Raw genomic sequence first — 25,570 nt, forward strand, 5'->3', positions numbered from 1 at the left:
CTGCGACTGTCCTACGTTGACGCCACAGACGTTGACGGCGTCCACCACTACTTTACGCTTGACGGAGCAGAAAAATGACACCGGCTCCTGGACCGCGCGGTTTGGGAATTACCAGGTACGAAGCGTGGCCACGAACATCCTTATTGTTTATTGTTCGTCGTGTAATAGCAACTTGCTACCTTCCAATGTTTTTCGTGCAGAGTATATGTTTATTCCAACTTAAAAAGTAGTGCTAATATTATGATCGAAGTTCACCATTTTTTTTTCTGGTTTTACACTTAAGTATAATCTTGAACACATTAATTCGTTTGTAAAGAAATTCCTATTTTTGGTGCATGTTAAAAGCAACTACTGTACCACTATTCCTAGTATCAAAGTTATTGAAAATTATTTGAATTCGATAAGAATTCAAATATGCACAAAAATGTTTCGTGTAGATTCCTTAAGAATATTTTGACGTTCCCGGTTATAATTGGGTTAATGGCTTTCCCTGAGTTAACTCGCATTACTCTATTGAAATCAGACCGAAAGTGAATCACATTGACGCTCGTTATCTTAAGCTTTCCAAAACAAGAATCTGCCTCATGTTGTTTCTGCTAACATTCCGACGTAAACTTCATTATTTGTAATTTCGACTTGGTTGAGCCAAATATTCTCGATCCTTCTTTGGTGACAGATTTCATCAATATATTTATATCCTCTTTAATATGCTCGCGGAAAAAATGTGTTGCTTTAAATTTTTTGTTATATGACTGGTCTTTTTTAATTTGCTGAGAGGTCAACTTAACTCCTGATGACGGAGGCAGTATGACCTCTGAAACGTTGGTTAACATCGACCAGACTACACAGAGCAACAACCCAGAAGACAGAAATCTTCATACTCTGATGACGGAGGCAGTATGACCTCTGAAACGTTGGTTAACATCGACCAGACTACACAGCGCAACAACCCAGAAGACAGAAATCTTCATACTCTGATGACGGAGACAGTATGACCTCTGAAACGTTGATAAACATCGACCAGACTACACAGCGCAACAACCCAGAAGACAGAAATCTTCATACTCTGATGATGGAGGCAGTATGACCTCTGAAACGTTGGTTAACATCTACCAGACTACACAGCGCAACAACCCAGAAGACAGAAATCTTCATACTCTGATGACGGAGACAGTATGACCTCTGAAACGTTGATAAACATCGACCAGACTACACAGCGCAACAACCCAGAAGACAGAAATCTTCATACTCTGATGACGGAGGCAGTATGACCTCTGAAACGTTGGTTAACATCGACCAGACTACACGGCGCAACAACCCAGAAGACAGAAATCTTCATACTCTGATGACGGAGGCAGTATGACCTCTGAAACGTTGGTTAACATCGACCAGACTACACGGCGCAACAACCCAGAAGACAGAAATCTTCATACTCTGATGATGGAGGCAGTATGACCTCAGAAACGTTGGTAAACATCGACCAGACTACACAGCGCAACAACCCAGAAGACGGAAATCTTCATACTCATCGCCCTGATGACGGAGGCAGTATGACCTCTGAAACGTTGGCAAACATCGACCAGACTACACAGCGCAACAACTCAGAAGACAGAAATCTTCATACTCTGATGACGGAGGCAGTATGACCTCTGAAACGTTGGTTAACATCGACCAGACTACACGGCGCAACAACCCAGAAGACAGAAGTCTTCATACTCTGATGACGGAGTCAGTATGACCTCTGAAACGTTGGTTAACATCGACCAGACTACACGGCGCAACAACCCAGAAGACAGAAATCTTCATACTCTGATGACGGAGGCAGTATGACCTCTGAAACGTTGGTTAACATCGACCAGACTACACAGCGCAACAACCCAGAAGACGGAAATATTCATACTCTGATGACGGAGGCAGTATGACCTCTGAAACGTTGGTTAACATCGACCAGACTACACAGCGCAACAACCCAGAAGACGGAAATATTCATACTCTGATGACGGAGGCAGTATGACCTCTGAAACGTTGGTTAACATCGACCAGACTACACAGCGCAACAACCCAGAAGATGGAAATATTCATACTCTGATGACGGAGGCAGTATGACCTCTGAAACGTTGGTTAACATCGACCAGACTACACAGCGCAACAACCCAGAAGACGGAAATATTCATACTCTGATGACGGAGGCAGTATGACCTCTGAAACGTTGGTTAACATCGACCAGACTACACAGCGCAACAACCCAGAAGACGGAAATATTCATCGCATATGTTATTTATTATTGTTTTAAATCACTTTCTAAGGCACGGTTCACATCTTGTCTCTCCGTCACTCCTTCTGACACTGCTACTCTTAAGACTTGCTACCCACAGCAACTGCATCTTCCTCTAAGGTCACCAGGGCCTTAGACTTTCCTTATCTGTTGGATCGGATGAAATTCCAATGTTTAAAATTAAGGGTTGCTATAGTATTCTTATTCCTTTAATAACATATATATTTACTATATTGTATCGTGTAGTCGCACAGAAGTTGACCTGCGTTTTAAATGTACGAACTGCATCCATTGTCAAGACGATTATTTCTTGCAGAACGTGCCTCTGAAACAATGATCAACTTCTACGAGAGTGCATGACGCAATATCCCAGAAGACTGTCGTCTATGACTGAAAATATTTCAGTTTCTTCCTGCAATTGGCTTTTAAGCTGGTGGCAAGAACGTTATATAAATTTACTGAAATTAAATGAGCAACTAGGCTACCAAATCTATTCGCACATAGAAGCTACTCTAAATGGGGGTTTCGTGGTTCTCTTCAGTACCGGTTAACACATTCTGAGATATTACCTTAAATAACGATACGGCCACTTCCTTCTATATCCCTTCCAATCCATCAGCCATGCTACCATTGGACGCTGTATAATTTGCCCTACTGACAGCGTCGTTAAACAAACAAGAAATATGTCACCAGTCTCAGGTTAGAACCTCACACGGTATGTAAGATCCTTCATAACAGTATTCTCCCACCCAAGCTTACAAGAGGAGGATCTGGGTTCTTACAGAAAGAGAAGCTTTGTTATAATTTGAATCACAAGAATTTGCATAAAAGAACATGGCGTAGAAAGCCTGTATCAAGTTTTATCCTAATCTATTCAGTGTCTTTGATATTGAAGACGGACGGACGGACGGACAGAAACAATATGGCGTTTATCTGTTATTTTATGAACTTGTAAACAATACACATGATTTGCCACAAAGAAAAAGTAGCGTTATCAATCACTTTGGAGCAGGGTTAACAGAGCGTTAAGAAATTAGTTGCAAGTACAATTACGAGCAAATTTCTCTCTGTTACAGGATATTTAATATACAAAAATTCTTGTAACCTGGTCATGAATATAACGCAGCGTAATAAGAATGAGCATTATGAAGATAAGATTTAATTGAAACGCCTTGTTTTATAAGCTGTCTTCTCGCTTGGGTTACGTAAAGCTTTACAAATTTTACGCAACTCACTTGCAAACCTCCCAGTATTGTTTCTTTGAAAGGAAATATATCAGTCGCAGATTTGTACAATTTTCGTCCTAACCTCGCCTTTGGGAGGGAAAATCTTAAGGGATGGACTGTTTTCAGAGAATACAGGCAACTGGAAGAGTCCACGTAGATGTATCCATATTGCCACAGCAGGGCTACAAGGCTCCATGTTGTAACCGGATTCAAGACAAGCCGATGTGATTTTGTATAAAATGATTACGCAGTTATATTCTCTCGTTCTCCACGTCTTGTATAATTTCTACTGAGCACTGTTTATAATAATCTTCCCACTGAAGCATCTCTAATGGAATTGGTTTTGTTATGTTCCCAATAATCGATCATCGCCATGAAAAGCTGAAGAATTGTAATATTATTTTTGTGTTCTGCTATAAACCGCAGATTTCAATAATTTAATTTATTAATTTGCGGTGGTATTATTGATTGCAGGATATTACAAATTACGAATCTGAGTAGCCTCCAATGGCACAACATTAATATCATATTGTATGAAAATCAGTCAACCCATCCTCGAATTGTTGAATGCTTGCGAATTTCACATCTTTATTATCGCGGTAAGATCCATGTGACCACCGCAGTGAAGCAGTTGTGGTTAAGGATATGTGAGATTCGCGTAGGGTCATGTTGATATTGTGATCGATGACGTCATCAGTTCAAGCATAGAATTCTGTGTAAAATCCGAGGATTAAAATTGAAACAAATTTTAGAATCAGTTACGTTTCTACTTCAGACAAGAAGGAAATTACGAAGCACGTATTTGTAATATATACACCAGGCGACGAACAGTATCCAGCATAAGTTTGGTTTGATTATTTATAACTACGTGCAATGTATGATCTGAACATTTAACGACGACTAATAACTTCTTCTCGGGCTATCAGCCTTGAAGGGTGTCTTAATGAAGAAAACACCAAAGTTTCGAGAACCATCTTATTAAACTACGTGCAGTATAGTATCTGTGGATTGATACATGTAATGCTAAATTCACATATATAATAACACAAAGGCCAATAGGTTATGAGAAATCGGAAACGCATTTAAAAGTATTCATTCAGACTGAAGGTCTCCTTTCCACTCTTATCAATTTTAAATTTCCGTATTCTAATGTGTTTATATTTTCGCACTTTTACTGGAATTCGAGCAAATTAATCTGACATAAACTTTGTAAGTGTGGATTGACTTATATGTAAATAAAATATGCATGGATATATGTAATAGGACAATCATGGAATGCCTAAGAGTCCAAAGCAAATGAGTTTCCTGTGCAGGAAGTACATGATTCAGCTCAAAAGATAACTCAAGGATCAGATAACGGACAGGAAGCCAAGTTCACGGACGTGTAATGGTTTGGAGATCTGGAGGAATATGAGTTTGGCGGTTGGTGAGGGTGGTGGCCGGAAGTTGGGTACTGGTGTACTCGTTAACGACGTACAGTTATATTAGTTCATTACAAAAAGCGAAAAATGAACCCATAACAGTGAAGTTCGTCTATCCGTCCTCGCAAGCCGGATCAAGGCCGATCAGTGTAAACACAGCAAAAGATTATGGGCTGTACGACAGCGGTACAGCGAACGTTCTGCAGTCGAGATCCGCTTTGGGGTACATCGAGTCCCTTAATCAATCGATATCTGATTTCTGTCCTCTGAAGTAAATAGGCCTCACCTTCATTTGGTAGATGTTTGCCAACGTTTCGGAGGTCATACTGCCTCCGTCATCAGGGCGCAACAACCCAGGAGACAGAAATCTTTATACTCACCGCTGTGAAAACCTCAAATCATACGTAATTGTTGATCTGTATTACACTAATCCTAAGCCTATGTATGTAACAATTTGTACCATTAACAATTTTTTGAGAAGACGGAATACGTTTATGTAAAGTACAGGTAATAATTGGCCTGAATGAGATTTCCCCAACATTTAGTGCACATTCTCAAGGCTAGTTTAAATTGGCCATCCTTGAACAGACTTTCATGGCATCACTAGGATCCCCTAAAATTATGTTGTTCTTTTTTGTGAAGATTACGTAGGTTCAATGTAGTCTATTCTAAATAGAGATCAGTTCGATTCAATCAGGGTTACTAAGAAGAACGGCTTATCCTACAGAATGTAGATAGTGATTGTAGGATAAAGGTCTCATTACTCTCTGCAACAATAACGTGGAAGAAAGTTGTTTAATGACTGTGTGATTTGATACCGATAGTATAATTAATTACCTTTGAAACAATGAGCATAATTCTATGAATTGATTCATACCTCTGATAATTGAACATCTAGACCAGTGAAATTTGAAACATCACAAAGGACGCAGACTGGAATACACCCCAGGCTTTTGTGCCTTGTGTTTATTGTGTTCATAATCGCTACGAACCAGTACAGTTGTGTCCTGCTCGCAATTGACACAGTTACTAGGGCGTATGGTAGCCAGACTCTCCCAAGGCAGTGTGAACAGAATGAAGATGCTTATTTTATGAGTTGTCTGATGAGTTTGCCGACGTTTATAAGGTCCCTGCTGCCTCCATTATCAGGGCTGTAAGTAACTGAAATCTCACAAGACAGGGAGTGTTATAATGTCCCAAAGCAACACTGGGAACAATTGCTTGATTATTAATTAACAATAAAATATTGTATTAAAATTGACAAATAATTACTTTCATTGACAAGAGCTTCTGAATAGACCACCTGGTGTTTAATATCTTTTTAAAATAATTTCCAGCTGGTTGCTATTATTCAAAATAACGGTATACTATCTTACCCATTGTGCTAACTAAGATAAATATGTTGTTTTATTGATATTTTAAAATTAATTTATTATTACTTAAATTAACGGGCTACTAAAATATTAATCTATTAGGAAGAAATGAAATATCAAGTGTGTTTTTTAATGCCATTAAAAGTTTTTACACGGATACATGCCCATTGTCTCGATTCTCCGGATTATTTCATTTTAGTAACTGATTTGACAATTCGAAACGTTGGAAGTTTCCCATTAGCGAGTTGTTTAAGCTAATTTCCTCTACAAAACGAAATGCAAGGCGTACATTCAGACAATACATGCCTGTGCCAGTTTTCCATACCCCTATTAGATTGAGATCAATATTTATTTCATTATAATGCATTTACTGACTGAACTGCTAATGCATATGAGGTACCCTTTAATCTGTTAGTCAGATGATGTGGGCTTATGATTACAGATTAAAAATAATGATTGATTTATTGAGTAATGCGACAATTAACGTTGCATTCCGTAGAAGGTGCAGTGCCATAATGAACCAACAATTGTTTAAAAATTCCTGAAGATATTTATGTTCAAACTAGGCGATCCTTTGATGTAAATCTCTCTCTCTCTCTCTGTGTATATATATATATATATATATATATATATATATATATATATATTTATATAGTGTACCTCTACACCATGGAGCACGTTAGGTCTATGGTGGAGCATGGGACTCGTACGTAAGGGGTAGTAGGAATAAGTTCAAATGGAAACATTTTTCTTCAATACAATCGCCATGTTGTTTTATATTATAAAAGTAATTACTATATCAAATACTTGTAGTTTCCGAAAATTTATAATCGTACATCATTGTGTGGTCCTTTTGCAAATCAGTTCCACCCCACAAGTTTCTTCGTCCGCCATGTTCGTAGTGCCAATTGCAGGATTTTGGGACAGTCATCATTGGCATAACATCCACTTCAAATTTAATCGAAATCTGTCCAACAATTCGAGTTGAATCATTCTGACAGACGGATATTGGCCGTTCTTATACGTGTTCATGTCATGTAAAGAAAGCTTAAATGCAAATTCGGATTGTATTTGCTATTTCCAAGTAAACCTGTGAGTACTGTGACTCTAAACAGGATCCTGCCTACCGATGAGTGACCCAACCCTCCGAAGGAGTTTTCTCTCTTGCACTATAGGAAACCTGTGCTATTAGTGTCTTTTATTTGCCGTCGCCCAAAAATTACCGACGATTACCTTAACATCTAATATGGTTGTGTGCCTTATCCTTTTCCCACTTTTTCCTATCTCAGACATTATTAATGTTATCATATGCCCTTAATTAATGCGTTGCCAGTGGAACACCTGAGTCCAAATGTACTTAACAGCAGTCACAAGAGGTTAATTACACTGAGTGAGTGGGCGATTAAAGAAAATAAATAAAGCCCAACAGTAGCAAATGGTAAACTACAGTACGTTTTTAAGGGCATGTCAGCTCAATCCGTTTCCAAGTCTCCTTTATAGCCAAATGGTAGTTTTTTCATCTCTCAGGGTAAACAAGGATTATTTCCTTGAACAGCATTAACTAGTTAATATTTGTAATAGTGAAGTGTTGCGTCCGGAATGTATTTTTAAACGATATTTAAATGGGTCACAGCTTCAAAGTGTTAACTGAGTGATATTGTTTAGCAAACTAGTGATGGGAAATTATTTTATAATTGTAACATACGCAACACCATCCTAGCAACTGTAAACGCTACTCTGTAACCGATTTAAAAATACATTTAACAATACAACTAATGTAATAGGGCTTTAATATTTCTTAATATTAATGACAATATGTCAACCTAACCGTGCAATTTATGTAGTCTTGGAAGGATGAGTAATTTATATGTGATCTGAAGCTTTCATGGCGAGTAATAATATCTTCTTGGACTATCAGCCGCGTAACTTGCTTAGAAATCACCGAAGTTTAGAGTGTCATTTATCCCTAAAATTACAGCATTAATGATGGTAATGTAGTCCCTGAAAAGAAAAGATTTTTAACCAATGGACACGGCGTAACAAGATTTTATTAATTACTAGTTTGCGTTTGTAAAGAAGTGGAACACATGCAGACAAATGGGTCATTTGGCCCTATTTTTTTCTGATATTTATATTATATTTGTCAACAGACGAGATTTGCCCTACTAACTGCACAGAGATTGTAAGGTAATGGAAGTTTTGTTGTGTACAATTAGTTGAAAATAAGTGGGAAGAATGTACTCCTATTTAGTTCAAAAGTTACTGTCCCATAAGCATTTGGATGCATTGGAAAAACTGACTCCATGGTGCAGGGTCCTTCTCAAAAGCTGATAGTCGCTTAACAGGTCATCCACCTACCATGTTCAGAAGAACCCATCACTATTCCGTATCCTGATGCTATACTCTGTTTCCTTTGTATCCATTTTATTGGTTCATTCCATCTGCTCTTAGTTTTCTCAAGTTTCCTTTTGTTTCATGCTTTTAAAAGTAATTTTTGTACTAATCATGCTTCCGAAGCCATCTTCCTTTGTTTCGTCATGTTAACATTATTTACTAAAAGTAAGGTTCTGTTCCTGAGAATGGGAAATGGAACCAATGGGAAGTCGAAAAATCTGCGTGTATTCGCACTGGTTAGTTTCATAACAAAAACCAAAAAATGTGTAACAAATGGAATCACCATTGAACAATGCCATAACTCAAAGATTTGAGGCTTGGATTCAATTAATTAGGTTCGAAGACAATAATTCCTGATCTGATGATAATCTTAACGCTTGTTTCTTGTGGAAATGGAATTATCTTACATTTTCTTCCGTCGAAATCTTAATGGAAACTGCGTGTTCTTTGTAGGTACGCACGATGTGATTCTGTGCGTATAAGAAAATCCACTGACTGATGGGAGGTTATTGGATGCAAGGCAGCCAACTTGTAGAAGGAAATGACGTCTCAAAGTAAAGTAAAAGAAGAGATGAAGCACGCAGAGAGTAGCGAAAGGAAGGAAGTGGAGTGTACTGAATAAAGGACAAGAGAATACCTAATCAGACGTTGTACGTGCAAGATTTTTGTTTCGATAATTGTGAAATTGCGTTACAAATAATGCTTATAGTCCAAAAGAACTTAAAATAACTTTGATATAGTTTTGAATATAAAACAAGTTTATTACAGCATTTATAATTAAATTTAATTCAAAACGTCTTTGCGCAGGAAGGATATACCAGTAGTTTCACCGATGTTAAACATCGTACCATTTTCAAAACAACGTTTACGGTCAAGAATGTTATTAATACTGAGATATATTTTTAAATCTTACCACCGATATTATTAACAGACATGCATTTAACAGCAGAAAGGTAAAGCTGATCCCTGCGGAACTCCAGACTTTACGATGTCAGAAAAAGAAGTCAGGTAACTGTGAAGTCAATTGACATAACCGGAGGAAAGTATGAACCTAATATATTTACTAAGAGAAAGACTATGGGAGACAATATTAAAATAAAACGTAAATCAGAATACACGGAATCAGTTGTCTTTGTAAAGTCACAGAAAACAGAGCACTTAAAGATAACTAACCAAATTGTTTGCGGAAGCCATGCTGAGACGGATTAAATATTCACTTAAAACAATGTGAAAAGTTTAAATAATAAATATACCGCTTCTATCCTTTTGAATGCTGAACAAAGAGCTGTCTGTTTCAACAAGGAAGGAAAGATTTTACCTGCCATGATACGGTTAAAATTACATGTAATCAATGGAATAAAGATGTCAGGACAACCTTTAATAATAAATGATGGAGTACCATCTGAAGCGACAGTCGGACGGTTCGTAGTTCTGCTGACTGCAGCGAGGGAGGGAGAGAATTTGGCAGAAAAACTGTCCTGACAGAATGAGGCAGAGTAGCAGTCGAACGAGGTGTTTTAAAGTGGGTTTTAGACGATTAGCAAAGGCACCAGCAATATTTTTGTGCTTTGTAATAAATTACTCAACAATTTTATATTCAATGAAAATTAAATTATTCTCTTTAAGATTAGAAAAATATTTCAAAATCGATTTGGCTGAGATTAGAATTAAGATCAACAAAAATGAATCATTGCTCCCTTTCTGACTTAATTGTAAATTTTAGAAGGCTGTGAAAAACATAAAAGAATGTATGTAGAGATTTTTACAACGATGAAAGAACTGATTTGTATTATAAATTACACGTTTCTGAATACCATAAAATAAACATGGAACTTGGACTTTCTAGTACACGTATAACGAATGGTTTCATTTGCAGAATCCGTAAGTACGCAGTTAAGTTGATTAAGAGCAGAGTCAACACAGGACTGCTTATGCACACAGGGCCCAGTCATAAGAGGATACAATTTCTCAAGCACAGTCTCCACTGGCTTAGGTACGAAAACATTAGGATTTCGAAAAGAAATTTAATATAATGGGGTCAATGTACAAAGAGGATGGTAAATATCACTAATAAATAACGTAAAATATGAACGGTTACTTCAAAGAATTTGTGGACATAACAGATATAATAGTGAAGTTGTTTCTCTGAAGTTCAATAAAACATGTATCGCTTTTAATAATATCACCTTTAAATTTGGAGATGTAATGCGAATTATCTGAGGGCAAGCCATTAACACAATTCATAGCGAGAAACATTAAATTCGCCTATGAAAACTACACGAACTTGTGTCTAACTTGGTTTTGAAAGTAATGACACAATTTTCAGTTAATTTATTGTCTGATTTAGGTGAAAAACAATGATTTTCTACTGTAAAACAAAAAATTTAACCGCGTCAAATGATAGTGTGATTAAAAATAATGAACTGGAAAATATGTTGAAGGAAAAGGTCTTAGTTTAATTTGACGCATTATCCCAGCATTCGTCTGGAGTGATCGAGGAAAATCACGAATTATGCGGTTAACCGGACTTCGAGCCAAGAACTGAGCCAGCGACCCCCAGGTAGAGTACTGAAAAACCACTCTACTGCATCAATTGATAGCATACACTAGTGAAACAGATTGTCAGTTAAAATACGTCAATATCTCTATAAACGGCATTTGCAGTAATAATGTTCACCAATCAATTAAATTATTTAAGTGGTTTGTAACAGTCAAACAAGGCCAGTCACAGTCGCACAGTAGAATAATAATACAGTATAAAAATTATATAAGGAATCTACAGATGACCCAACAGGAGAAAAATAACATTACAAAACAAAGAACGTAGTCTAAATATGCTACGATATGAAAGCTGCAGAGTATGGCCACAGAAAAGAGGACAGGAGGTCTAAATATAACTAATGTTATGAAATGTCAATGAGACGGAAGAATATCTAATTTTTGTTTTTAAGTACATGAATAAGGAATAAGGCATTTCGACCATGTCTGTAATAAACTGTTGACGGATCCAGTCTAGCAAGCACACATTAACAACGTTTGCAAAAATAGCTTACAAAAAAATACACTATAGCATATGGCAGTACTTTTTAACTCTGTCTAGTTTGGACGAATTCGTCAATACAACGTACGAGGTGCGATCGGAAAGTTTAAAGACTGTATCAATAGAGGGCGAACCGGATGTAATACGAGCTTCTGCCGCTAGGGGGTGCGACCTACATTCATAGTGAATCAGTGTGCCAGCCGGCATCATCGAATTAGCATTTGTTTCTTAGTTAAGGGCGTTTTGGTAGTGCATTACACCGACCCTCCTGCGATTTCGGAATGGCGTGTGCATCAAATTTTGCCAAAGACTCGCCAAAACGGCTACGGAAACCTATGAAATGCTAAAGAAAGCATTTGGGGAGTCCGCAATGGGTCGTGCACAAACTTTTGTGTGGCATTCACGTTTTAAAAATGGCCGAACCTCTGTCGATGATGATGACGAGCGTTCTGGACGACCATCTTCGAGCACAACGCCCGAAAATGTTACGAAGATCGACGTCGTACCATCAACGGCTTGTGCGACATTGTTGGGATAGGCTATGGGACCTGTCAGCTGATTCTAAAGGAAGAACTCCACATGCGACGCATCATGACAACTCGCCAGCGCACACCGCCCTCAAAGTTCGGCAGTTTTTGGCCTCAAACACCATGGCCGTCATCCCGCACCCTCCTTATTCGCCGTGTGACTTCTTCCTCTTCCAAAAGATGAAAATTCAGCTAAAGGGAAGGAGATTTGAGACGATAGAAGAGATTCAGGCAGAATCGCAGATGGTGCTTGACAGGCTGACAAAGAAAGATTTCCAGGGATGCTTCCAGGCTTGGCAGCGGCGCTGGGATCGTTGTGTTCACTCCCAGGGGAACTACTTTGAGGGTGATGGATGAATTTAATACCTGAGATAAGTGTACGGGTTTTTATAGGCGCAGTCTTGAAACTTTCCGATCGCACCTCGTAATAGAATTCCGACCGGCAGTTATATATTCAAGCCTGAGTCAAGCAGAGGTTGTAGATTTAACAAAGAAGCTATCACCTTTGAGAATATAAAAGATATCAAGTTCTACATGAAATTAATCCCAAAATGTTTAACTTTGACATTGTATGTAGACAATACGATAAAATTGTTGGAGCCCACTGTCCAGCAGAATTCCAATATCTTTAATATACTAAGGACGTAGAGCAAGATTATTACATAATTTATAATTGAATCAGTCATTTGCAAAACCACATGAATTTGCCTTTTCAGAGAATTGAGCTGTTTGTTACCATGACAATCGCCGGGGTTAGTGCATCGTTTTCAACAAGAACCACATCAAACCAAGTCTTTGCTGCGCGTGGGTAGTCTTGTATATCGTCTACCTGCCCCCAGAAGCACACGAATCATCAACTCACATTTTACCCGATATATTACAGCATTGAAGAAAGACAATCACTTAATCTTCCATTGATATTATACCATATTTATAAAAATAATATTCCAAAAGATACTTTAGCTTGTAATTGTAGTTACAAAAGTTGTTGGTAAAAAATAACTGTATCAAAGAATTAGATACATTTTAATTATTCTTAGAAACACTAAATCAAACTTACAATAAATATTGTATTTTCTTTCATGCTTTTTAAAGTTATTAAGAACTGATTTCTGTTGAGTCATGTGGTTTTAAAAATGATCGACTGAATTAAAATAATACTGATAATTTTACTCGTAAAAATGTAATATTTGTTTTGACAAAGTTAATATGTTCCGATAACCTTAGTCCTGTAAATCTTTTGTTTATTCTTCATTTGTTTGGTTTATATTTTTGATCTAAATAAGTGTACTATTTAATTTGTGGGCTAGTGAGATAAACCTGTGCACAGACTCTTATTCAATTGCATCCTAGTGGAATCAAATTTCTTTACTGCCTGAAATTTTAAACGTTACAGATCACTAATACTAATTTTTAGAGCACATGTTACTTTACATTTTTCATCCGTAACCTTGAAGTTACTTACTGTATCTATGCAGCAATTTTAATAATATTTTAATTTGATAAAACGTTATTAAATGTAATAGCTAAACTGTTGCTAAGGAGAATATCAAATCTTTAATTTATCTTGATGTTAATGTTCCAGCTTGTTAATGTGTTAAAGGTAATTATAAGTAATAGCTAAAACATTAGTATATATAAGAGGTAAGATTTTAAAAGCAGAAAATATATTTAAGATGAAATACGCAATTAATATATTTTAATCGATATCGTGATCAATAGCTGAAGTGTAACGGAACATGCACGGTAGGTGTTAAATAATATTTTGTAAACAAATGTCACTGCGGTGAGTATTATTAAACAAAGACAGTGACACTAATATTAATACATGATATTTCCATTTGCTAATAAGATATTCAATTGCGTCATAGCGTAAGCATGATTTGGATGGGAAGACATCCGGATGTATTTAAACGTATAATATTCTCATTATCCATCCATTAAAGAAAGGGACTGATGTGGTTTTCGTCTCCTGCCCGTCGATTTTACCTGTCAGTAACACAAAGAAGTAAACAATTTAACTTTAAATAACTTACTTTACAGTGAAGTCCTTCACAAGCTTCTATTATAACCCACAAACATAGACGATGTTTCATTGTAATTTTCGCAATGGATAATGCAAGAAGGAAATTTGTTATAACATGAAATATTTTACCGTATTTTGATCCAAAAGACATAAATCATATTATAGAACACTGAAATTTGCGAACATTCATTACACAATAAAGGAAATGTGCGTGCAGAATTTTTAATAGTTTGACATGTTTTATTCGTCTTAATTAACATGCTGTCTTTCTCCTAGCAAAGGCTTTGTTCGTTTTAAATATTGTAACCTGACTCCCTTTGTTAAACTCCAGGTGGTTCAGAGCTTATAATGTAGCAACAAAGACTGACAGAACCTGCAGGAAACTGCGTTATGTATTTTGTTAAAATACAGATTGCTTTTATACAGAATGTCTTGAAATTTCATACCGAAAAGATACACAGTGTTATTCTATGATAGAAGCTGAATAAATAAGCTGCTATAACGCAAATGGGGCCCAATGGGAACAGATACCAAGATATGAAATGTTTTATAGTTCGAAGATTATCGTAAAAGATATCAAACATAAGAATAATTGCAAAAAATCTATTATCGAATGCACAAAACTCACACACAAGTAACACATGAATCTATGGTCCTTATATAAATCTCAGTGTAGACAGTGAATATTTCCTTGAACAGCGTTAATATATTTTAACAACTTTAACGGGTATAATTTTGTCTCTGTTTAAACAAAACATGTCCAGATGACGGAGCTCGACTCCCTGGTCTTGTGCTAAAACATCTGGCTTACTATTAAACCGTCCATTCATTACATTACATTTTATCGCTGTTACTTTACAGTATTCAACGTGCTTTTGCATTAACTTTAATCTGAATTTATCATGTCTTTATATTCATGTTTATCATTCTTTCCCACTTCTTCATATATCTATTTAAATACAGTCAAAAATTCCTGACAAATCTCTTATTCTTACATATATTTCTTCAACGATATTTCAGAATTTATTACGCAGAATGTTTTCCCTCCAAATTTCCTTTCCATTACATATCAAAATGTGGCCTAGGTCCTCCCCCTTTCTGCATAAAAATCAAATTGAAATTTATACATTTTTCCTGATACCTTTCAATCTCCATATTTCCACACCCCCCCCCCCCCCCGCCTCGATGCTCCTCATGCTTGTATAATCGTCTTTCTACCAGATCCTTTTTCAAGTAATTAAATTATATTGATCTTTTATCTCTCGTGATTGTGTCCATTCTTTTTCGCTTAACTTCAACTCACCATCTCTCATGCATTCCTATAATTCTCCCTTTTTCTCGTTTTATTCCACAAATCAATTTACGTTTCCTTTCCTACGTTTGATAGGTTAAGGTATCGCCTAATAAGCTCGACTCTTCAATTTCTAATAACACTTTCCAATACTTAAATACCCGTTCTAACACCTTTTCCTTCCCGATTCCGCCATTCTCAATCCTTCTGTCCCACTAGTTACGTCTTGTCTGGTCTCCTTTCCACTACTATCCAGAATTACTCCCAAGTATTTCATTTAATTTGCTACCTGTCTTCCCAATTTCAAGTTTTCGTAATTTTTTTTTAATTTTCCCCTCTTTCTTGAAAACTACTACCTTGGTCTTAGTATTATTTATCTTAAATTTCCATTATTCATCGCCCCTTGCATTCCCATGACAGATAAATTATCTACAAATCGCAACCCCAAAATATTTCTGTTCTTTACTATTGATGGATGTATATTTTTTTCGTATCGAAGACTTTGTTTACGTCAACAAACATTCAGCATATTTTAATTCTTTCGTTCTTATCACAAAAATATTATCTGAGGTACTTAGTCCTGTTCTGAAACTCATCTGATATTCTGATATTGAACCACTGATTTCAAATAAAATCATTAAATTTTTTAAAACATTTACGTGTACATTTTCTGCAATGTTGACAGTAATGCTATTGATTTTTGTAAGGTTGAAACGGAGTGTTTTATTTGAGGTACGGACTGAATTATTAAGTAATATTGAAACGAGAATCGGTTTCAAAGGATTAAACACGTACCGATATTAGAACAAAAATATCTGAAATTTTATTCTACCAGAGACGATACACAATGGACTTATGCCAATTCCGTCTTGAAAGTTTTTGCATATTCTTTTTGAAAATATGTGAATACTTTATGATGTTTATATCAGCAACCCATAGAAACAAAAGAAAGACACATAGCTGATGGGCTGTCTACGTACAAAACGTGAGAAAATATCTGTGATGAGACGGCAAGTAGTTTTGCTGTTATTCGCATGCGCGTAAGTTCCTCGTGTAGTGACGTCGCAGAGTGAGGGCGGGGGGGGGGGGGGGGGGGGGGGCTAAATCGCCGTCCACGGTCCAAGAGGAAATACTGGGGCAATAGTCGAGCCATCATCGCAGTACTGAACTTGAGGAGGGAAATTTAGTACAGCGGAGGTGGTCGGTAGAGGCGCATGTGTCTGCTAGTCTCGTAGCTGTTCGATACGGCAACAGCGCCACATCGATGTCGGAAACAAATGAACAGCGGTAATCAAGTGCAGATACGACATCCGTGTGTTAAATAATAATTTTTACATCTAGAAGAGATTGTTTCAAAGTGTTTTTTAAAGTAATCTGTGTCGAAACTTCAACTAAAACATCATAGACCACCAGAGTAAAGGAAACAACATCGTTTATACGTGATTAACATCTGACCAATGAGTGTAGATGTGATAAACAGCAACCAGCCATTGTAGCACATTCCCTCTTCACGTGTACAAGCAACAAAACTGTTATACAGTGAATTAAGTCAAGCGAATAGGAAGGGATCATTCATGTGACTTCTGTTTGTGCTGTGTACTAACGAATTAATAGATTAATGGACAACGACTCAGTTTGGTAGGCAACACAGTAGAGGACAGTATAATGTGTATCACGCATCCGTGTAATCGTTATGCTTGAGTAACATATTACTACGTGTTTATCGAACTGACTTAATGTCTGCCGGTTTTACGTGAACAAACAGAGAGAAGTTTGCCCATTGTAGCTCTTGGATTAACTGCTAGTGAAAGGACATTCTCTCTTTGTTACGTCATCTAGAAAAAAGGTGATTATAGAATTTAGATTAGGAATGTCGAGTTTAATTTAAATTCTGTTGTGTTAGAAATTAAAATTGATACAAGCAGAGGAAATGTGAATTTTTTTATCGATGTGTACAACATTATTTGAGAAGTGAAATCTATATTTGATGCCCTAGAGATTTTTGCGCGAATATACTGGTTAAATTCTGGTGTTAATTTTCCGTTCGTTTTATTCGTAATTAGTTTTGAAACCGGCTTGCAGTTTTCGTCGTTAAAAAAGAGAGAGAGATATTATGTCTGAGGTACAAAACCCGACGTTTGAAACCTAATCTGAGGGTGAGAAGTGTGTGGGATAATAGTGAGTGCAAGACTATGGGTTATTTGAAGCAGTGATAGTACTGTGGAACTGACGATGGCCGGAACTGCAGAATTCAGTGGTTTCCTAGGCAGTCTTCTACTCCATGTCCTTGTGGCCACAATTCTCGCACGCACAGGTGAGTCGATTCGAGTCTTGTCGAGTAAAACGCGTTTATGATACGACCCATTTCAACCGATTCACTGATTATTGCTTAACAGACATGACGCGAAGTTTAATGATAAAATATTTTGGTGTAGTTTATATTTAATTACATAAATTTATTTGGATAAATATCTAACGGATCGATCACTTGTCTCTCCATCTACAAACGTTTTTTTTAAAACGCTTAGCTGGATCTCTAATTCTCTGATATTTTCGAGGCGTTTGCTTCATTAAGCGCAACGAAAACTTATACTTTTGTTTTAAATAAAAATACTGCACATGTAGTTGGAAAGGCTAACAGAACTGTCAGTAATATGTGATACACCGCATTGAACTAATAAACTGTTCCACTATACGCCATGTATACCCTTGGGGGGAGAGGAGGTATAGCTCCTACTAATTCTAAACCCAGGCACTAGATGGGGTGAGTGGTTAGAGTCACGTCCCGGCCGTGCTTTAACCCCTGGAAAGGACCCCGGTACCCATCGGGTAGGAGGCCGGTCTGGACGCAGCCTAGAGGAAGAATTCTCTGCCCCGGCCGGGGATCGAGCCCCGTTCGTCCAGTTTGTAGTCAGTCACCTTACAAGAAATATTTCGTTTTGGTTTCTTTAGTAACTGTGGCTGAGTGAATGGGACAGAGTAGATCCTGTAAGTACCAAAGGCGACATTCGAGCAAACAGATGCATCAGCTCTGCACATATTAACCGTCCTTTGTATAGCTTTAAGCTACTTAATGATACTCTAACTTACGAATTTAAATGTCTTTGTCTCGTGCTAGAAATGTTTCATAACCTTACAGTACCTAATCGAGGCTTTGCAGTGACATTAGGGCGAGGAGCTGTTTACGTAGATCCATTTTCAAAGTCTTATTTAGTCCTTTAATTGTCAAATGTGGGTTTGATAGACCCGTAAATTATCACTCTGGCATTTAACCACATAATTTAAAAGTTTATCTAGCCTTGAATGCATAAAAAACACTCAGATCAACAGTCAAGATGATAGTCACCTATAGAAGAGGTAGAATGTAAGAAAAAGTATCCTCACGCTACTGACATTTAGAAAACACTGATTTTTATCGTTCATGTGTAATTCAAAATACTTCAGAAAAATCTTAAAAGATTGCAAATTTTTTGCGATAGTTAAAAATCTTCAGGATTTAAATGTCTTTACCTTAGGTCCGGAGTGTGCAAGTGGGGAAACAGAAAATACGTCTGAAGTTTCGGTTGGAATGCCCAGAAAGAATTTGCGTAATAATATTCAGTGGTTTGTCAAGATGTGAACTGTATTGAACTGGTTCATGATATTTACTAGTGTAGTGTTTTAGTATTGTTATTGAAACCTATTTTTTTTACCAGAGTTCTATGTGCAATTGAATCTGAACTAATAACATCGGTAAAACAGTCGGAAAGGCTGTTATGAACGAGCTTTATTAAATGAATGCTTGGAAGGAAAAGGACACATGTCAGTGGAGTTATAAAACGGAGTCTTTTATGAAACCCCATGAACTTGTATTCTGACGAGTGGCCGTATTGATTTCAACTTGTGGAAAAATAAAATTTGTCAATATATAAAATAATTCGATAAACTTTCCCGGAGAAATGCTTTGGTAGTGTGTTCAGAAACTTTTAATAAAAAGGAGGAAACACGTTTCGGGCCTTGTAAAATAATTGATAAGAGAACGTCCTAACGTTTAGAAAGATGGGGGCACTGCAAGTATTCAATTAAAGTTCAAAACTGGCGGCGTAATTTAACTTTCAACTTTGTGTTATTAACACTTACTAGTTGCGTATGTTTTGTAACAAGACAGTTTTTTTACGATGATAGGTTCTTAGCCTCACCTCCAAGCTGGAGGACCACACCTCATCGGCTGTCCGCGACTGCTCATTCAATATATTCTTAGCTAACCTCTATAACTTGAGGCTGTTTCTCCATTGTCAGGGTGATTAAGTCGAGAAGAATGAGATGGGCTGGGAATGTAGCGCGCATTGATGGGACAAGAGGTGTGCACCGGGTGTTGGTCGGGAAGCCTGAGGGGAAGAGACCACTGGGGAGACCTAGACGTAGATGGGAGGATAATGTCAGGCAGGAGGAAGCCTGAGGGGAAGAGATCACTGGGGAGACCTAGACGTAGATGGGAGGATAATCTCAGGCGGGATCTATGGGAGATAGGAGTTGAAGGAAACTGGATTTTGTTGGCCCAGGACAGGGTCCGGTGGAGGGCTTTGGTTAATTCGGTGATGAACCTTAGGGTTCGGTAAGCCATCTAGTTGGTTGGGTCCACTATTTGGGAAGCCTGAGGGGAAGAGACCGCTGGGGAGACCTAGACGTAGATGGGAGGATAATCTGAGGCGGGATCTATGGGAGATAGGAGTTGAAGGAGACTGGATTTTGTTGGCCCAGGACAGGGTCCGGTGGAGGGCTTTTGTTAATTCGGTGATGAACCTTTGGGTTCTGTAAGCCATCTGGTTGGTTGGGTCCACTATTTGGGAAGCCTGAGGGGAAGAGACCGCTGGGGAGACCTAGACGTAGATGGGAGGATAATCTGAGGCGGGATCTATGGGAGATAGGAGTTGAAGGAGACTGGATTTTGTTGGCCCAGGACAGGGTCCGGTGGAGGGCTTTGGTTAATTCGGTGATGAACCTTCGGGTTCCGTAAGCCATCTAGTTAGTTAGTTAGTTACTTGATTTCGTGTTTAGAAGGAGTGTTCTTAATCGTTTTTTATAGATTTATGAGCAGTGTGATAACTGGGAGGACGTGAAAAAGATTTATTTCACTTCCGTTATCTCCTTCGTCTTGTCATATTCATTTCCTCCATTTTCGCCTACTAAACATCTTCCTCTGCATATTCGTCATCCCCGGGCTCCTTTTGATCAAAATATGAAGATGCAGAAGAGCTGGAAAACTGCGTAGTGAGCAAATTCAACTAATTGACATTTTTGGAGCTAATAAACCAATCAGGTAAAGATTAGAATGGCATATACGTTGTAAGCATTCTTGTCTATTGGCTGATATCCACAATTATCGATAACCAGTGTTTGTCACTACCATACAGAGCAATAGGAATCAATATTATTGCTAGATTACTGCCATTAAAAATCTCGTTTCAAAGACTGAAATCATCTGTCACGAGCATCAGTTTGCTTTAAAATTATTTGTAACTAGGATATTGCATTACTGTGTTTAATAACCAAGAAACGTGTTCTAGACACTTCGTTTCAGTTCTGGAAAGCGACTTCTGTAATGCTCTGTGGTTTTACCCGAGTTCGTGCAGTTGCAGGTACAGAGAATACAAAGGAGTGATCATTGCAATGAGAACAGAAACGGCCGAATGAAGATTTCAAAGCGTGACGTTTCAACATTGCTGATACAAAAGAGCGTCATTAGACATGATCCTGAGCCAGTTTTTAACCACAATTATAACAGCTTAGTTGTAACTGGCGATGAACAAGAAGAGGTTATTATTTCCTCTAGGCGAATCACGTGACATTGTCTTTAACTAGGCCACGACCAGTTCGTTCAAAATCCATAACCTCGTCGTCTCGTCCATTTCGTTACTACATACGCCTAATATCGGTGGGTGAAATAGCGTTATTAATTACCTAAGGGTCGATCAGTCTCAATTTAAATAAATGAAGGTAAATGTTGTCAACATACGTTTTGTTGTGTACTTCGCTTACAGATACGTAGTATTAAACATATTTAACAATAGTCTCGGAGAACACAGTTAAAATACACGATGTGTCATGGACAGACGTCTCTTTGAGGTACATGAAAGTTTGTGCTAGACATTGATTGTGCGATCTAATATCTATCACAGGGGCATGTAAACAAGATGACACTTGGAGGTGAAGACGATGACGCCTATAAACCATTTTGCAATACTGAAGGGCTCTGAGAATTTTCACCACAGGCAGGCAAGCGTAATGTGAGACCAATCAAAATGTGCACTTTTTATAACAAATTAGTAAACCGACATAACATCAAGGTGTAGGGTCCTTCATCATAAATTAAGAGTCGGTTAGTTAGTCTTGAAATTTCTCGCCGTTTATGGAACTCGAAAACCCATTACTGTATTTGCAGGGGCCAAGAAAATCGCTATACTGGTTCAGATGAATCCAAACTACAACTATAACCTTATTCACGTTTATAACTCACATGTACTCAGACGTTTTCGAAGTGGCCTCTTTCCATCAGACTTTACAACTAAAATTTTCTATACACTTTTTTATTGCCTGTGCATGTTACATGCCCTTACAATATCACATTTCTTTATTTTATCACCGTAATAATATTTGGCGAAGAGTATGAACTCGCTAGAAGATGAAATTCCAGGAATTAAAACGAGAAGCTGAGAATAGATGGGTATGGGGCGGTGATTAAGAGGAAAAACAGATGTAAGATAGAAATCAGCTTTAACAACTTCAACCACTACGAATCTTATTTTAAGTCGTCTGGCAATGAACCCAGATCTCTGTGAGAAGTCAGAGGCTGAGGAAAAGAAAGGAAGTTGTCATAACTTAGTAAAAATGTATTTTGGTTTCTTGGTTTCGCCATACAGAGTCGTATTACTGTGTTTCCGGGAAATTTATAGATCCAAACTTCACACCTCTTCTTCTATCCTGGCACTGCCATCTTCATGGTTTACATTGTACGCCCATTTAAATATCCCAGTTTTAGTATGAAAATCCTGACCAATTAACGCGATTAGAAGGGTGTAATCTGCATTATATTGAAATTCCAAAGACGTTTTTAATATCATCACGGTCGGTCACAAACAGACAAATAGACATTGGCGGGCCCATAAGGAATTCTTCGCCCACGCTGGTGTGAGAAGAACAACTACTAAGTAAAATAAATCAGCAAACTGTTTGTGCTTAATGATCCCGGGTCTTTGAAATGTGTACACTCGGAGACAAGAGTATTACACAGCCATGAGGGATTTAAAAGGAGTAAGTTCTAGGTAATTTATTAGGAACGTATGACCGTAACTTTAAAAGAGGTAGTTGTGGGCTTATGGAGGAGATATTTATATAATACATTCGTTTTGCTACGTGTTTTCTGACAGTATTTTATTTCAATTAAGTAACAGGATGCATAAAGTTAAGTAAAAGTCTGGGATAAATTAAAATTTTAAATTATTGAATAGTTTAGTGATTATAGTCCCTGTATTTGAGCAACGCAAGATGAGATTGTATTTTTCGTGTTGTTTTAAACAGCAATTTCATTATCTGTACAAATATGCGGGAATGAAACGTCAATTAAAATGATTTACTTACTATTAACAGTGTACAGTGTGTTTAGAATTGTAATATTTGATACCAAAAACATTCCCTTCGAAGATCTGTCTCTGTAGTTTTCTGTTTTGTTTTCAATGTACAATGAGCGATTAGCGAACTGCATGAATGAGAACAGTTTTTGATCACGTTAAGTCATATTTGGAAAATTCAAGTTTCTATTTTGTGATACCCATACGAGTATAAACGCTATATTTATAATATGTAATAAGATTAAACAAAATTATTAACTTTATTGTCAGTTTTATATTTATGAAGCAGGTTGTAAAATGTAAGCTATACTATTCGATTCCATTTTGTCTTATACTTAGATGTTTTAAACATGATTGAGACTTAATTCTGCTATATAATTTCTCTTTTATAAGCAGTTAATTTTACATACTTTCAGATAGTCTCCAGTTTGTTGTTACTACTTTTCTGTTAAACACAGCCTACTAATAAGCTAAAAGGTAAGATAAAGTTACCCATTTTGGTCTTCTGGGTAGTAACGTCGTGTGGACAAGAAGGGAAGTAGAAAGTCTGGGCAAAATAGTTCTTATGGACATTTTTCATTGCCCAGATTTTAAAACAACGTTTTGAAAGCTGTATTTTGCGTCAGGCTGGTTCAGCTAAACTCAGACCTGGACATCTATATCGCCCAGCCGACAGCTACCACGACTCATTGATAATAATAGGCATAATAATGACTGCTGGAGGGTCGTTGTGAACATGAAGCTTCAGGAGATGATGTGAATTTCTGATTAGCTTTGCGACTGTTGATGTTATAAAAAGAAGCCGGTTATAATAATAGACATTTTACAAAAAGAAATTAAATGAGTGATTAACACGTCATTACTGACATATTGTAGTTAGGTGAAAGCGATTAAAGTTTTAGTCAGAATCTTTCAAAATATGTCTGAAAGTATGACGTAGAAAAGGATATATGTTTTAAATAATAATTAATAATAATTATAACAAATAAAACACATGAAGATTTCTGTCTTCTGGGTTGTTGCGCCGTGTCGTCTGGTCGATGTTTACCGACGTTTCAGAGGTCATACTGCCCCCGTCACCAGGGCGATGAGTATGAAGATTTCTGTCTTCTGGGTTGTTGCGCCGTGTAGTCTGGTCGATGTTTACCGACGTTTCAGAGGTCATACTGCCTCCATCATCAGGGCGATGAGTATGAAGATTTCTGTCTTCTGGGTTGTTGCGCCGTGTAGTCTGGTAGATGTTTACCAACGTTTCGGAGGTCATACTGCCTCCATCATCAGGGCGATGAGTATGAAGATATCTGTCTTCTGGGTTGTTGCGCTGTGTAGTATGGTAGATGTTTACCGACGTTTCAGAGGTCATACTGCCTCCGTCATCAGGACGATGAATTCACATTTTCATTTATCTCCATGATGACAGTGGCAGTATGACCTCTGAAACGTTGGTTAACATCGACCAGACTACACAGCGCGACAACCCAGAAGACAGAAATCTTCATACTCTGATGACGGAGGCAGTATGACCTCTGAAACGTTGGTTAACATCGACCAGACTACACAGCGCGACAACCCAGAAGACAGAAATCTTCATACTCTGATGACGGAGGCAGTAAGACCTCTGAAATGTTGGTTAACATCGACCAGACTACACAGCGCAACAACCCAGAAGACAGAAATCTTCATACTCTGATGACGGAGGCAGTATGACCTCTGAAACGTTGGTTAACATCGACCAGACTACACAGCGCAACAACCCAGAAGACAGAAATCTTCATACTCTGATGACGGAGGCAGTATGACCTCTGAAACGTTGGTTAACATCGACCAGACTACACAGCGCGACAACCCAGAAGACAGAAATCTTCATACTCTGATGACGGAGGCAGTATGACCTCTGAAACGTTGGTTAACATCGACCAGACTACACAGCGCGACAACCCAGAAGACAGAAATCTTCATACTCTGATGACGGAGGCAGTATGACCTCTGAAACGTTGGTTAACATCGACCAGACTACACAGCGCAACAACCCAGAAGACAGAAATCTTCATACTCTGATGACGGAGGCAGTATGACCTCTGAAACGTTGGTTAACATCGACCAGACTACACAGCGCAACAACCCAGAAGACAGAAATCTTCATACTCGCCGCTTGTGCTGGTAGTCCCTCACTTTAGGTCATTTCGCTTATCTTTGGATATATTGAGATAACGTGTCTCACTGCTACTATTGGACAGCTGACACAATCCACCCAAATGTTATGCAGTTATATTCTCGTGTATATTATACATCAGTGATTTCGATCCTCATCTTCAGTTGCCTAATACATGACCGATTTTTACATAGGATTTGAGGTTTTTACTGCTGTGAGTCTCATCGACCTGATGATG

The 25,570-nt window shown here is 37.7% G+C and overlaps 1 protein-coding gene across 6 annotated transcripts in view; it reads left to right on the forward strand.

Moving 5' to 3' along the window:
- The window catches only part of LOC110838519 (uncharacterized), a 581,802-nt gene that overhangs the window by 402,880 nt on the left and 153,352 nt on the right, over positions 1-25,570 (forward strand). The window contains exon 1 of one of the 6 annotated variants that reach the window (XM_087348330.1): positions 16,711-17,887. The exons of 3 other annotated variants lie outside the window; for them this stretch is intronic. In XM_087348330.1, coding sequence (XP_087204456.1) covers positions 17,806-17,887 — 82 coding nt within the window. In that variant the 5' untranslated portion in view covers positions 16,711-17,805. Of the gene's footprint in view, positions 1-16,710; positions 17,888-25,570 lie in introns of those variants that run through there. 2 more of the 6 variants (XM_087348329.1, XM_087348334.1) reach the window with 2 other exon arrangements.

The sequence above is a fragment of the Zootermopsis nevadensis genome, unplaced genomic scaffold (genome assembly GCF_977971745.1).
Source record: "Zootermopsis nevadensis isolate Lab colony 2312 unplaced genomic scaffold, Znev_1.0 Znev_ptg000013l, whole genome shotgun sequence".
NCBI classification, from domain to species: domain Eukaryota; kingdom Metazoa; phylum Arthropoda; class Insecta; order Blattodea; family Termopsidae; genus Zootermopsis; species Zootermopsis nevadensis.